Genomic DNA, 14,923 nt, shown 5'->3' with positions numbered 1-14,923 from the left:
GGGAGGATATAGTGTAAATCTTGGCTTTTTTAGTTGCTAATGGATATTGTGGAATGGGCAGGCAAAGCATCCTGGATTCTTGTGTTCCAGCTTAACGTTTTTAAAGCATCCTTTTCAGTGGAGTGTCAGGAAAACTGTGCTGGAAAACTCAGACATGTGGTATCTGTTGATAAATGGATTCTTTAATGAATATTATGGCATTGCCCAGGAGCAACACTTGAGTTGAGGAACTGTAGAGGTTTTCAGCATTCCCTGGTTTTAAAGCCTCGGGAGCCTGCCTGCTGATTTACATAAAACCGAGATTTTGCAGGCTTTTTGTTGTAAAGGTGACACATGCTTTTCTTTTGTCTCCAGACTTTTACATGCATAAAGTTCCTGTAGAAAACACTTGAATGTACAAGGAACCAGATCTGGTTTATTTTAAACCACTTTTTGGTCAGTGCTGAGCTTTATCTTTCCCACTTTAAAGCGAAAGGAATATTTCAATTTGACATCTAGATTTAAAATGTATTTTTGACAGAAACAAAACCAAACCCAGAGTAACTATTGCGTTAACCAGACTGATGCTCCTTTGTAACTAGTCAGGATTCCTTTTGCTTTGGTGTGGGTTTTCTGTTTTTGTTTTTTACTTCTTTGGGTTTTTTGTGCTTTTATCTTTTTCCTTGAAATGAGGTGTTTTCCTTGTAGGGTGTTTTGTCAGATCTGTGTACAGGTGGAACAAAAGTCTCTCCGGGTTCTGTATAATTTCTGCCTGTTTTGGGGAATAGTAAAAAAACACACATCTGAAAGTGAGTAGCTCGCCACGATACCACAGCACGTACGGCATGTGCTGAGGTCGGGTTTGATCCGTGTGTCAGTGTTGCCTGAAACGGAACAATTAATTTCTAGTACCTGGGACTCAGGAAATTCCCGACTGTCCTGGCTGCTCGGAGCCACGGCTCAGTTGCTGCTGCCAGGAGAGGAGGCAGCGCTGGCACTGTCTGCCAGGGGCAGCTGTGGGCTCCATCCTCCGTGCCCAGCCCTCCCTGGTCTGGGACGGGTTCCTCCGATGTGGGAGGAAGGACAGGGAATTGAGTCGTTAGCACGGAGCTCGTGCTCAGCAGGTGAGATGGAACTCAGGTGCTGCCCTGGTGCAGGTTGTCCAGGCAGTGAACAAAGAGGAAAAGCTGAGGGAGGTGGAGCAGGGGAGCCAGAAGAGTTACCACAGGAGGCAGGATTTGGCTTTCTTTTCTCCTCCTTCCCTGTGAGTATTCAGGAGGAGGTGCAGGGACCTGTCTGGCTTTCCCTCTCTTTTTAATCCAGGTAGCTCCACATCCTGAGCAGACTGGAGCCTCTGTCCCAGCCGCCGCTGGGCTGCCCTCGGGGGCAGATTCGGGAGCTGCTCCTTGCCCCTGTGCTCTCTGTTACCAGTGTTCCCTCCGTGGCTTTCCTGCCCTCATCCACAGAGCTGCCACCTTAGTGTCCCTGTGAGGGGCAGGAATGGTCTGCCATTAAACAAAGCAGTGTCACAGTTACCATGAATTGTTGAGGCAGCAGCTCTGTCCCCCCGTAGCTCCTGTGGCTGAACAGGCCTGGCTCCAGAGGGTCTGGATCCCTGCAGAGCCCTAGGGAAGTTGCATCCTTCCTTTGCAGCTCTCTGCAAAGCAGCGGCCGCCTGCTCTGGGCACAGGGGTCGTTTTCCCTGTGCCCTGTGCCGACCTGTCCCCGAGGCAGGGCAGGTGCTGGGGCTGCTTCTCCCTCAAGCCTGGTGTTCCCTCGGGATCTCCAGCAGGGAAGGGGCACGTTAGGGCTCTCAGCCTGGGCCCCTGCCTTTTCCATGTAATTGATTGACTCAGAGGGAGCTCCCCCAGCTACGATCTCCGGGAGAGGAGGCAGAGAGAGAGGGTTTCTCCAAGCAATCAGTGCTGGGATGGGAGAAAATATGAGCTTGACAGGCCCATCTCTCCTGCCGGGTGACAGCTCCAGCTGCTCGAGCTGTCAGCTCGGAGAAGGCTCCGGGCAATGTGGCCCCTTTGCATTTTCCCTCTGCACTGAGGCACCGGCTCGGTGGCCGTGGAGAGCCAGAGCAGAGCTGGAGCAGAGCTGTCCTGTGGCCAGGGGCTTGGGCTGCCCCACCTGTGACACCCCCAAAACCCCCCATGCTCCTCCTGGCTGAGGTTGAGGCCAACCCGTGCAGAACTAATTAGTGGCTGCTCAAAGTCCTGACTAATTAAACTTCAATGTGTACATTTAGGGTTTATTTCCAAATCCCTCAAACCGTCAAGGCTGGGCCTGTGACGGTGCCAGGCACTCCCTCCTGGAAACTGTGAATGCTATTTTAGGGGTGATTCTGCCCCTGATTAACCTGTAGTTTGAGATTCTCTTACTGCTTCACTTAGAGCTTTCCAAGGCACTGCAGGATGTGTTTGATTAGCACAGCCACTGCTTCAGTTATCGATGATTTCTTCCACACAGGCTCAGGATGCTGCTTACAGTGTACTTTGAGCCTGTCCTTGGAAGTGGGAAGCAGGAACACTGGGCAGATTTACTACAGTGATTCTCTCTGGAATTTTCTGACCTTCACATTTACTAGGAAGGAAAACAAAGATTTCCACAGCCCTGTCCTGGCTGACAGGTTAATGGGGGGCTGGAACAGGTCACAGCCCATGTGACAACTTCATGGGTCTTCTCAAATACAAGGCTTCGGGATCCTTACAGGTCATGGAGACCCATCCTTGCTTTCAGGGGTGTTCAGCTACTTCAGGAGGAGAGAAATGGCTGAAAGGTCATTCCTAGAGCACCTGCCCTGGCAAGGCGGGGCATGAGAAACGAGGTTTGTTCTCTCTGGTGGATTTGAGATGCAATAAGCCATTTCTCTCTAGCTTCCCACAAAACAATTTCGTTTAAAGTGTGTTTTTATCTATATTCCTAACTCCCTTTCTAATCCCCTCCTGCAAAGAACTTATTTTAAAAGCTTAAGCCTCCCTCACCAGGCCTCACCTGTAAGAGGCCCTACACTGCTCATTTCCTGGGGTTTTAACCTGCCTGCAGTGTCCCAGTGGTTTAGGTCTCTGTGAAGCCTCAGATCTTACACAGTTTGAAATGGTGTGACCAGCAACGGTGCTGGAGGTGGAGCCGAGGCAGCTGCACCCACCGTCCCATGGCAGCTCGTTTGGCAAAAGCTGAAGTGCAATGGTTATTCATTCCCATTTTTGCCAGCATTCCCTCCCTTGACTGTTTCAATCCACAGACCTGAGAAGGAAGCGTGTGGGTCCCCATTTCTCCAGGTCCCCGAGGGCTGAGGGGAACTCTCCTTCCTGAGCTGCCCTTCCGCTGGTGCCCAGCGTGTGCCGGTGTCTGCTGTGCCAGGCTGCCGTTGGCGCAGCGGGTCCCGGGTGTGCTGCTCCTGCACTGACACGGTTTTGTGTTCTCTCCCTTTAGATTAGAGTGTGTAACGCTCTCGTTAATGGCCGCAGGTAAGAGCGACGCTTCCCGCAGGCCCCTCTGCTGCTGCCGCTGTGCTTCACCTCTAACAGCTCTCCTCCTCCTCCTCCTCCTCCTCCTCTTCCTCCTCTGCTCAGCGTGTGGCCGTGGTGGCTCTGGGGCCCTCCGGATCTGTCTCTGGCTGTCCCTGCCCGCTCTGGCTCTGCGCGCCCTGAGCCCCACGTGGTCCCCGCTGCCCCGGCGGCTGCTGCTGGGCACAGGGACACGGGCACTGAGGAAAGGGCCTGGTGGTGTGTGTGACCAGGGATGGGACAGCCACGGGCACGGAGCCAGGAGCCACACTGGCCACTGTCCCCAGTGCCCACAGAGCTGTGTGGGGCTGCCCCTGCCACCATGTTCACCCGTGTGACAGGCAGGGAGCAGCTGCCAGGCAGCTTTTTTCCCTCTGTGTAAATTCCACTTGTTTGGATGAGTTCTGAATTTTAAGGGCTCCACTGGTCCATGAGAGTCAGAAACTGGTGTTTGTGGTTTCCTTATCATTTACTGTTTTGTATTTACAAGCTGCTGTTTGGTTTTCACTGCTGGTAATTTCACATTGCCCAGGCACACTCCCAAACAAACAACAGTGAGGGAGCAAACACCCTCCTCCATAGCACAGGAGCATCCCAACCCCAACCCACCGCCGACCGTGGGCGCAGTCGAGCGCGCAGAGCCCCCTCTCTGACTCCGCAGCTCCCCTGGCAAGGCGGCCAAGTCATTAGAGCCTGTGCCAGACAGCCTACGAGGGGAATGGGAACACTGGGTATGGGAGCCTTTCTCCAGGGCGGTTGTCACTTGCTCACTGCGCAGCTGCCACCTCCCCATCAATCACTGCGCTTTCAGGGAGCTGCAAGGTGGGCTGCAGAGCTCGGGACGTGCCAGAAGGAAGCTGGGACTGTCAGAATGCTCCGGCTCCAAGGCGGATGTGTTGCAGGTCCTCCTGGCCTAGGTGTGCCTGGCCACAGCCCCACTTGTCCCCTTGTCACAGGCATCAGCCATTGTTCAGCCCTCACATGAGTGTTGCTTCAGCTCATCCATTTGGGGAAAGCAGCACTATTTTGACCATCTGCCATTCTGCTTCACTGCAGGAATGTCAAGTACAACACCTCCCTCGCAGCCCTTCCCTCCCCCACACTTTTCTCCCCGGCCCAGCAGCACCACAGGTTTTGTTTTTAATCCAAAGCTGACAGCTCCGAATTTGAATTTTTCACAGAAAATGCCTTTACAGGCTAAGTCACATTTTCCACCTTTTTAAAATGTGCTATTTCCCCTCAGTCAGTTGTGTTGAAGTACCAATCTGGTAAGTAATAGCTGTCTTTAAGATGCAGATGGGGGCTGTAGGCTGGCTGAGGGGGCTCACACTTTGGGTTTGGCTGCTGCTGTTGCACTCCTGCTTTGAGTTACTCAAATAACCCAGAGCTGCTGAAGCAGAACAGGTCACCCCTCGTGTTGAAAGCGCAGCAGAGCCCCTGTGGGTCTTTGTCCTGGGACAGGGGCAGGGCTCATCCCCACCTGTCCAGGAGGGCAAGGCTTGCCCTGCTCACCTGTACCCGAGGGGCAGCTCAGCCAAGGCCCTGCCCAGGCTTTGGGGTGTTCTGTGCATGTCTGGGAGTCACCCGGGCTAGGAAAGGTGAGGGGAGGATTAAAGAGCCCTGGACTGGCCAGGCACAGGAACTAACAGCAAATAAAGGCACAGGCAGAGAACGGAGCCAGGTGTTGAACTGGAAATAGGTCTGTGCTGCCAAACACAACCATCCCTCTGGAGTTCAGAGGGAGTGGCACTGGCACTGGCCTTTGGTGTGGGCTTAGAGCCTCCCTCCACCCTCCTCACCTGGCTGCAAGGCTGTTCTTCCCTCCCACCTGTAGGAAAAAACTTGTGTTTACTCTTAGGGAGAGAATTGCAACACGGTTTAAAAATACTGTTCCCCAAGGGAGCTGATGAAATGGTGTTCCTCTGGGAAGCACCTTGGGACAGGTCAGACCCCCAGCAGCAGGAGCAGGGCAGGGTGTGTCCCTGGGAGCAGCTGCACCTGGCTTTGGTCATTTGTGTCTTCAGTTAAAGGCCCTGTGTTCACCTGCTCCCATTCAGCCAGCCCGAACCTCTGGTTGTACTGGCCTATGGGGAATTAATGAGGTGGAACTCCAGGCTGTAGAACAACAAAGTTTAACCCCAGGTTACACCCCATAGCCTCCAGGCTCCCAGAGACCCTTCTAGGGTGAACCACCAGTAATGAGGGTACCTGGTGTCCTGTCACATAGTGAAATTGGAAGAAATCGTGATTCTGTAGGGTTTTTTTTATCAGAGACACCAGACATCTTCCAGGGAGTTTTGTGCGAGTCCTCACGCTGGGGAAGCTCGTTTCCAGCTCCCTGTAACAGACTGAATACACAAGAGCTGCTTAGTGACACACAGCAAAAAACAATTTTATATAACCCACACAGAACTATTGTATGTGGGTTTGCTGGAGCTTCAAGTGAGCAGGATGGGAGTATCCTCCCCCCGTCCCACGGGGCTGCTGCGGCACTGGGAGCCACTGGGGGCTGTGCAGACCCAAAGGGGCTGGTGCTGGGGGCCTCAGCGCTCACCTGGGCACTGAGGCCTGTCACAGCCTGCCTGCTTCTCACTTGTGAGAGCTGGCAAAGAGAAATCCCTGATTTCTTCAGGAGGTGCAGTATATCGCAGTTCCTCAGGTGCCTGGCCAAATTCCTCTTGTAAATGTCAGGTTCACCTGAGTGATGCCCAGGAGGAACTGGGAAGAGGGGAGGGGCTGTGCCATGTAGTTATTCCAAGGCACACAGGCTCTTTTGTCCTGACCTGTTTTTTCCCTGCCCGCTCTGTGTTCCAGGCTGCCTCACCACAAGTGCAAGCGCTGACCTCACTGTCACCATCGGCATCGAGCTGGCGGAGCCGCCCTCGCCCACGCTGCCACGTGCCTCCAGGAGCAGAGTCTCCGGGAAGCTCCGCCGCTCCGCCAGCGCTCTCAGCAAGGCTTCCAGCTGAGCTCCGGGACACAGAGCTCCGGCCAGGGGAGCGACAGAACGGGCACTTTGGGGGAGCTCATCTGGAAGGGGATGGACGAGGGCTTTGCTCTGTAAAACTGCCGTTCCCTGACCGGGACGGATGTGGCTGGTGATCAGGTGCTGTCACCGGCTGAGCAAGGGCCCCAAGCCCCTGGGCACAGGCGCTGGCGCCACAGCTACAGGTCATGAACCAGCACTGAAGTCAGTTATCCAATGTACCCTTAGAGCATCGCTTCAGTCATTCCATGCAGCACTTACCTGTGCATTAGGGAAGTCTGTCTAAATAGAGGTTTTCCTGTGACTAGCCAGGTAGCACATGTTCCCCTTGGGAGCACAGGTGGAAGAGGGAGCAGCTCTCCAGTCTGTGCTGTCCCTGCTCTCCCTGTGCTGTTCCACTGCAGGAGCACTGTGGCCCCTCCATGGCGTGTGATGGCTACGCACTGAACCACTCCCTAGAACACAAAAGCCACACTCCTGCCACGACCCTCCCCAGCATGGAGTGAAGAACTGGGTAACCCCTTCGCTGTGTCCCAGCAGGGCAGCAGGCTGTGACCCATCTCTAGCCAGAGGACAGCACATCTGAAGGCTTTTGAGGACGTGCAGTGTCCTCCTGGCACCTGGTGTAGTGAGCAGAGCTCATGTTGTCAGTAGGTGATGTGTTTCGGTCTCCACATGTGGTAGGTTTCTAGGGGTGACAATTTTTGTAGGTAAATCCCCAGTGTTATAAAAACAGAAATCTGAGATCCCACAGCCACGGATCCATGTCCTGCTGGTGTTCGGTAGCTCCTGGATACTCCCACGCACACCTCCCAATGGAATGGGAGTTGCTTTAAGTGAAGGGATTACATTTTTGGGAAATGCCCCACTGGGCCCCATTTGTTTTTGCACTTGTACCTGGTGTTACGTCTGTCTGTCCGTCTGCCAGCCCAGGACCACGCTGTGCACACAGGACGCTGTTCCAGCCACAGCCAGTGGTGCCCAGGTGGCTCTGTGCTCCACTGTGGGATCTGTGCCCAGGCCCCAGTGCCCCTGGAGCAGGAGCCAGAACCAGTGGAGCTGACAGGAACCCACCCAGCACAGCTGCGGGAAGGAGCCTCCGTCACTCGGGGCTTGGATGGCTGGTTTGATTTTCTGCCTCACATTTGGGGTTTCCTTTCTACTGTTTTTGTGTTGTTGAAGGAACTTAGAAAATAAAAGGTGTATTTTAATTTATTTTACTTTCAGGGCTGGACAGGCAGAGCTGTCTGACCCTTAGTTATCCAATAGCTGGTCTGAAACAATTTCAAAGGCATCCTTCTGATAAGGAACCATTTCTTGTTAGAGCAATATGCATCTCTAATTCAGGGAGAAATTAAAACACTGATGAAATAGTGTTTTCCTGATGTCAAAAGCCTATTAATTTGTATAAACTCAGCTGTGGTTTTGCACCCTGACGTGGATGACAAAGCTGCTCTGTTACCCCTCACAAACTTAATAAATCTTTGCTCACAATAAATGTCCCCACAGAGCAATAGAAGGGCGTACCTGGGTGGTGTGTGCAGCGGCCGGGTGGGTGGGAGTGTTGGGTCTGGTCTGGCGCTCAGCTCTGCCTCCGGGGAGGGGGTGGTGGCTCCCAACCGTGCCGGTGCCGTGTGGAGCTGCCTGGGCCCGTGGGTGTGCAGGGCTGGCTCACACGGAGCAGGAAGGGTCACTGCGGGACACGGTGTGGTGACGGCGGCACCGGCACAAACTCTGCCATCCCCCAGCACCGAGGCTGCAGCTGCAGGAACGGCTGCCCGGTGCGGAACCAGCAATGGTGTTTCCAGGCTTGAGCGCTCGTGGGGTGTTTGTGCCACACCGTGACTGACGCAGGCACCGGACACGGTCACACCCCCGCTCGCCCCACAGGGCCCCACGTGGCAGCAGTGCCGTGTGCCACCCCTGCAGGCTGGGCACCTCCTGCCAGCCTGGCCCTTCCCACGGTGCTGAGGGGGCTCAGCAGTTGCTGAGCACAATGACCGACCCTCGGGGACCCTCAGAGGCCACTGTCCATAACCTGCTTCCCTGCAATCCCCTGTGGCCCAGCCACTTGCATCAGCATTAAAAACAAGATGTTTCTAATGGTGATTTTCTACTCTATTGAGATATTCCTTAAGGAAATGCAGGGGGCTGCACATACAGTGTCAGAAAAGACACTTGGAACTCTCTGTTCCTTTGCTGAAGAGAGACAACAAAGTTCTCTCCTCAATTGCTTTCAGGTGCTCTCGTCAGAAACGGAGAGTCACTGCAGCTGGCTCCAGATGAGGCTCCCTTTGCAGAAATAACTGCCCTTGGGAACCCGACTCCCACCCACCTTTGCTGAGGAGGATCCCTGTCCCAGGCCCAGCACCTGCCACCCTCCTGTGGAACTGGAGAGGAAGCGGGAGATGGACAAGGGGTCACAGTGCTCAGTCACTGCACTGGCATCCCTGGGCCGGGTGGTGCCTGTGCACCCCAGGATGGGGGCTGGCACAGCCCTGGGGACCCATCCCCTGTCAGCAGGCGGGCAAGGGCGGCACGGAGCCAGCCCAGCACAGCACGGGGCAGGAACACGGGGCCAAGGCACCCCCAGCCCCACCAGCTGCGGCAGAAGGCACAAAAATTACATTAATAATAATTATGAAAATAAAGTTAAATAAAATAATATATAACTAGTTTATACTTACTGTGGGATCGCAGAATGGTTTGGGTGGGAAGGGACCTTAAAGCCCATTCCATTCCACGCCCTGCCATAAGCAGGGACACCTTCCACCAGGTTGCTTCAACCTGGCCTTGGACACTTGTAGGGACGGGGCAGCTTCTCTGGGCAACCTGTGCCAGGGCACCTCCCCACCCTCAAAGCCAAGAATTTCCTCACAATATCCCATCTAAATCCACTCTTTTCCAGCCTTAGGAGGATGCCTACCATGTTCACATGTATTATCTTATTTCTACATCTGTTAATGTGCTCTCTCTATATGTAACATATTATGTATCTCATGATCTATATGTTATGTGCTATAGTATGTTTAATTATATATCTAACATTTTACATTGTGCCTGTCTATATGTTTAAACTGGATAGTGTATATATTATAGCTACCAAATACACATATACAATGTGTATACGCTATTACATTAAGCATAATACATGCAATCTATAATCTATAATCTACGTATAATACAAGTTATGTAATGTGATATGCATTATATAACATACAATGTATTATACCATATATGCACTATATATTTTATCTTCTTAAGACTTGGTTTAGAATATTGATATTCAATATAAATTTAACAATTTTATCAAAATAGGGGGTTAAGGTTACGTATATACGACATATTACATATACATTATATATGCATATATCTATATATGCACACAGACATATTACATATACATTATATATGCATATATCTATATATGCACACATCCCTGGCATATAATGTAGCTATATGTACATAGCACTGCATAAACTACAACATTACTATACGAACTGTCATATTGTGTGCATATATATGTACCTTCTAAGTAACAGCATACTGCATAAGAAAATTGTGTAAATCACATCAGCAACATGTGAATCCTATATAACATTCCATAAAGAACGTGTAATATCATACACGATACAATATTTTGCACACATATAATGTGCATCACGGAATATTCAATGCACTATGTACATACACTAAATAATACTATTTTAGGTCATGTCTGACATGCAGGTATGGTGCATATGCCAGCTGTGCACGTGTGTGTGCACCTGCACACCCCCTGTGCGCTGTGCAGAGCACTGTGTCCTCCACAGCACACAGACCGTGGCTGCAGAGCTGAGGAAACATTCTGTAAGACAGTGGTGTTTCATTACAGCAATACTGGCAACGTAGCACTAATTATCTGTAATGCATATATGATATTATGTACTGGACATAATGTTTTCTAATATGCATTGTCTGATAGACAACATAAACCAGACATTATATATCAGTATATGTTGTATAATATAATATGCATTGATATAATGCATGTAATATACACTGGACTACATATTCTGAAGTATACCTTTACAGATTATAGGATATACTGCTATAAAAGGAATATATTATTTATATTTATCACAGAATCTCTGATTCTGAAGGGACCTTAAAGCCCATCTTGTTCCACTCCCTTGCCATGGGCAGGGACACCTTCTGCTAGACCTGGTTGCTCCAAGCCCCATCCAACCTGGCCCGGAACATTTCCATGGATGGGGCAAATGTAAAATATAATGTATTGTATGTAATAAATTCTGAATTTCTTCTGTGTGCATATAACTAAACAGAAACCTCCCAGCTCAGCCCCCCCAGCTGTACAGCATTTTCTTCACATTTGTCTTTGCACTGGTGTTGCAATACAGGCAATTTAGTAAGAAAAACTGTAAAATGAGATAATAAAACAACACCGTGGTCCCGTACCCTGAGGAAGCAGAACCTGTTCTGATCTGCAGCCAAGCCATGTCCCTTCTCTCCCCTGGCCCTGGCCCAGCACCCACTGCAGCACCGGCAGAGCCTCTGCTCTGCTTTAATCCTCCCTGTCAGTCACCTTCCCCGGGCCCTAAAACAGGCTGGCAAGCCTCGGTATGTACCCTCACCTTCAGAGCTGCAAAGGGGCTTTATTAGCGCTTGAAAAGAGCCGTTCTTTTCCAAGAGGAACAGGGGATTTAACCAGCCCTGGCTGTTGGGAATAACGTCCCCATTACCGTGTCAGGAGGGTGTGTTCCGAGGAGGGGTCGCAGCTCCCCACGCCGCCGCCGATGCCGCTGTGCCCAGCTCTGCCCAGCCCAGCTCTGCCCAGCCCAGCTCTGCCCAGCCTCGCTGCCTCGCTGCCTGCACAGAGGAGAAGGGCACAGTCAGAGCAGCGCCGGCTGTGCCCTGGCCCTGCAGCCCCACACTTGGATTCAGGAACGGTTTGTAAGGACCAAGCCTGCAGGTGCCCGGAGCCGGTATCACAGGACAGCCTGGCACGTCCATCTCTCTGATTAAGGTACCAAATGTTGCCAGAGGCAGACCTTTGTTATGTGGATTGTAAACTAAATTTAATTAAGACCATTTAAAGCCCTGATGAGGCTTTTTATCTGCATGGAAGGATCTGAGGTGTTTAAATGCAATATGCAGGACGCACCCACGTGCCTGGGTCTTTCACCCAAGGGGAGCTGCCAGGGTACCTCAGGAAGCTCCTGTCCCATCCAGCCCAAAGCACCAACACCCCCACAGCACCCCATGGCACCTGATGGCACCACATGCCCTGCAGCGAATGGGTAGAAACACCTGTGACTCCATGAGCCATTTCCCAGCTCATTAACGGCAATGTATGTTTTTAAACATTTCGTGTGAGGAAGAGGTTTGAAGCCCAAGGCAAAAGCCCATCCCTGTCCTGTTTCTGGGCTCGCCTCAAAGCCCTGGACACCTCCCAACCACCCACCCAACAAACAGACAGGGAGGTGCAGGGCAGGACCCCTCAAAACCTTGGGTCGTGCCCAGCTATGTTTCTCAGGGAGTCCTTCCAGAGGCAGCTGACAGATGCCCCACTGCACTGATGGCTGCGAGGGACTGGGGCGTTGGTACCAAAAATTGCTAAAAACCTACAGTGGACAAGCAGGCTGCGGAGGCTGCTCCCCTGCAGGGGGGAGCAGCTCACCCCAGCTCCTCACCAGCTCCATGCCCATGGGGTAGGGACAGAGTCCATGCTGCATTTCTCAGGACCCTGCAGGTTCCTGTAATTAACCTCCCTGGCTCCTTTCTGTGTGCTCACAATCCATTCCAGACCAGCATTTGGCTCCTGGTGTGCTCGGAGAGAAGGAAGGCTCCGGTGGTGTGTGTGCACTGGGCAAAGCCCTCTTTCCGTGTGCACAGAGTGAGCAACCCACGCACCAGCTGCCTCCACCACGACACATCTGGGGCAAGATCAGTGTTTTCCGTGGTGCCCAAACCTGTTCCTGTTGGAGGCACCGAGAGCCATCAGCAATTGATCTGTTAGCTGACAGCAGGAGGCTTTGTTTGCACAGCGCTGGCTGCCCGTGCTGCCGGATGGCGAGGACATGGCACCCACCAGGCCACACCTGCATTCCCAGGAGCTGCCGTGAGCAGCGCCGGGCAAGCTCCGGGTCCTGCCACGGCACTGGGCTCCCAGTGTAGCCACCGAGCTACAGGTGGGCTTAGGGGTCTCATGGGCACAGAGGAGGAGGCAGAGCTGAGCCCACTAGAGGTCCAGTGCTGCGGGCCTGGGCAGCAGGACAGCACAAAGGAAGAGCTGGTGAGGGGTAGGGACAGACCCCCCCCAAAATACTGCCCAAGGGGGGCTTGTGTGAGCAGGTGGCTTTGTGACCTGTCATGGTGGCGCAATGCCCTTCACTATCAGAGGGGTAAGAGACGCAAAATGGTGATGCTGATGTCTCCCTGTAAAACCCCCCGGGCAGTCGGTGCTCACCCTCACAAGGACCCTCTCCAAAAACCCCCCGGGCAGTCGGTGCTCACCCTCACAAGGACCCTGCAGTGCAGGCAGGGGAGAAGGGCCACAGACATAAAGGCTCAGTAGCTCTGCCCAAGCTGCTGCAGCCCAGGCTGCTGCTGCTGACGCCAAAAGCAAATTCCACCCTTATTACAGGATGACTGTGAACGGAGCCATTTCCAAAGTACTCCACTGTCACCTCCCCTTACGCCTCCCCAACACAGAATCTCCACTGATCACACTTTCCACTGCAATCCTCAGCAGAAGATACAATACATTGTTGGTGCCAATGGCTACTAAGACAGTTCTACAAACCTGAGAAATTCTTCTGGCCCCTATAAATTTTAACTGATTCCTACAGGGACAGACATGGATTACTTGGATTAGGAAATGGACACCGGTATGAAGCTGATGTTTTGTGGCCTGCTGGTGCCACAGGCTTCGAGCATGGATTTCATCAGGAGCAGTGCTGTGATGGCGTGGATGGAGCTCTGGGGTCAGGATGCACTGGGCATTGCTCTAGAAACAGTGTCCAGTGGCCCGAGAGGACGGCCACGTATGCTGGCGAAGTCCCCTTGGGGAGCGGAGAGCCCAGCCCACGGACAGCTGCGACACCGTCTGCGACAGCCCAGGATCTGGGGCTTTCTGAGGCCAGGGAAGCCAGGAGAAGCAAAACCACACCTCCTGCCAGGCACGTTTTGCTGCCTGTGTCTCTCGGGCTGTGGTCTTTTCTAGTATATCGATCTACAGCTAAAACCACAGCTTTGCCGAGGCCTGAAGTCAGCCCTGGCATAACCAAGTTGGTTTCCTAGGAATCAAGACAGCAGGAGTGTACCTGCACTGGTGCTCTTTAGCCTGACTGAACAAGAAAAAAATAATCTTTCTCTAGAAAGACTTTCTTTCTCTACAAGCTTTGCTATATCAAAAAATACCCAGATGATTCCTGGGAAACTTCCCTACAGGAAGCTCCTTTCCTACAGTGCATCAGCTGAGTCTCAGGCAGGAGCCTTTAGGTGAGAGAAGACGGCAGAAACAGGTTGGAAACTTCTTCCTGTGAGCCAAAGCCTCAAAGGTGTTGCCATCCCAGAGACAGAGCAGCCTCAAGGCCCATGCTGAGCCCCTGCAGCTGCTCAGCCCTTCACACACCAGTCTGGGAGCAGGGATTTGCTGGGGCTGCCAAGCAGATCCACACGCCGTGGAGTTGGCTCCATGGCTTCTCCTGCTGGCAAAGGGGAAGATCGTACAGGTGCACTGCAAGGGCTGCCCGTGAGAGGGGTGTCACAGACCCAGCACACACCTTCCCCACTTACACAGATACTACAACACTTGTCACTAAAAAACTTACGGAACTACTTTCTGACCAAACCCCTGCAATTCCCACATACAGACACAAGCCCTGAAGAGCTACCTATATATATATGCTTGTTGAAGGATGCTGCAGAAATCCCACAGCAGGGCCGAGGGAGCAGGCAGGAGCAGACTCCAGCCCTGCCAGGAGGCACACAGACGCCTGGCATTCCATGTGCCAGGCTTCACAGCTAACAGCCAAAGCAGGATGCCGCTGCTCCACCGAGCCCCTGAACCACACACCTCGGTGCACAGCACGTGGGGCAGCCACCCAGGACACAGCACGGCCCTCCCAGACAAGGACAGCTCCAAGTTCTCCACTCATAAGTGCTGCCCTTCCTCGAGTTCTCCCTGCAACACCTTCCAGAGAAGGTCCCTGACAGCTCCTCCCTGGCTGTCCCCAGCAGCAGAGCACAGGGCTGGCTGTGCCCGGTGCCAGCTGTGACAGGGGCAGGGCTGGGGCTCCAGCCCACAGCCAGGGCACCCCTTGCTCAGCAGGGCAGCCTTCCCAGGGCGGCCACGCCGCACCCTGCTCTCCTCGTCCCGGTAATTCCTTTTTAATTAATCTCATCAAACGGTGCGGAGCAGGCTGGTGCCCACGGAGGC

General features: G+C 52.9%; 3 protein-coding genes across 9 annotated transcripts in view; 1 reads left to right on the top strand and 2 right to left on the bottom strand.

Moving 5' to 3' along the window:
- RALGAPA2 (Ral GTPase activating protein catalytic subunit alpha 2) overlaps window positions 1–7,978 on the top strand; it is a 96,393-nt gene extending 88,415 nt beyond the window's left edge. Inside the window, exons 40-41 of one of the 3 annotated variants that reach the window (XM_032681753.1) lie at window positions 3,421–3,455; window positions 6,309–6,419. In XM_032681753.1, coding sequence (XP_032537644.1) covers window positions 3,421–3,425 — 5 coding nt within the window. In that variant the 3' untranslated portion in view covers window positions 3,426–3,455; window positions 6,309–6,419. Of the gene's footprint in view, window positions 1–3,420; window positions 3,456–6,308 lie in introns of all 3 variants that reach the window. The other 2 variants (XM_032681750.1, XM_032681751.1) reach the window with 2 other exon arrangements.
- LOC116783836 lies at window positions 163–6,086 on the bottom strand. The gene is made up of 2 exons (XM_032681767.1): window positions 6,049–6,086; window positions 163–5,842 (listed from the first exon to the last, which is right to left on the bottom strand). The coding sequence occupies exon 2, from the start codon at window positions 3,961–3,963 to the stop codon at window positions 3,061–3,063; it is 903 nt and encodes a 300-aa protein (XP_032537658.1). The 5' UTR covers window positions 3,964–5,842; window positions 6,049–6,086; the 3' UTR covers window positions 163–3,060.
- Window positions 7,979–11,119: 3,141 nt separating the features above from the next.
- Window positions 11,120–14,923, bottom strand: part of CFAP61 (cilia and flagella associated protein 61) — a 94,637-nt gene continuing 90,833 nt past the window's right edge. For all 5 annotated transcript variants that reach the window (XM_032681757.1, XM_032681758.1, XM_032681756.1 and 2 more), the window contains one exon: window positions 11,120–11,349. In XM_032681757.1, coding sequence (XP_032537648.1) covers window positions 11,219–11,349 — 131 coding nt within the window. In that variant the 3' untranslated portion in view covers window positions 11,120–11,218. The remainder of the gene's footprint in view (window positions 11,350–14,923) is intronic.

Source organism: Chiroxiphia lanceolata, chromosome 3 (assembly GCF_009829145.1).
Source record: "Chiroxiphia lanceolata isolate bChiLan1 chromosome 3, bChiLan1.pri, whole genome shotgun sequence".
Taxonomy (NCBI): Eukaryota; Metazoa; Chordata; class Aves; order Passeriformes; family Pipridae; genus Chiroxiphia; species Chiroxiphia lanceolata.
The sequence above is the reverse complement of the archived record's forward strand: the minus strand, read 5'-3'. Positions and strand labels throughout refer to the sequence as shown.

Excerpts from the sequence above, each read along its gene's own strand:
- LOC116783836 (XM_032681767.1), bottom strand. The coding sequence starts at position 3,963 with ATGATAAGGAAACCACAAACACCAGTTTCTGACTCTCATGGACCAGTG.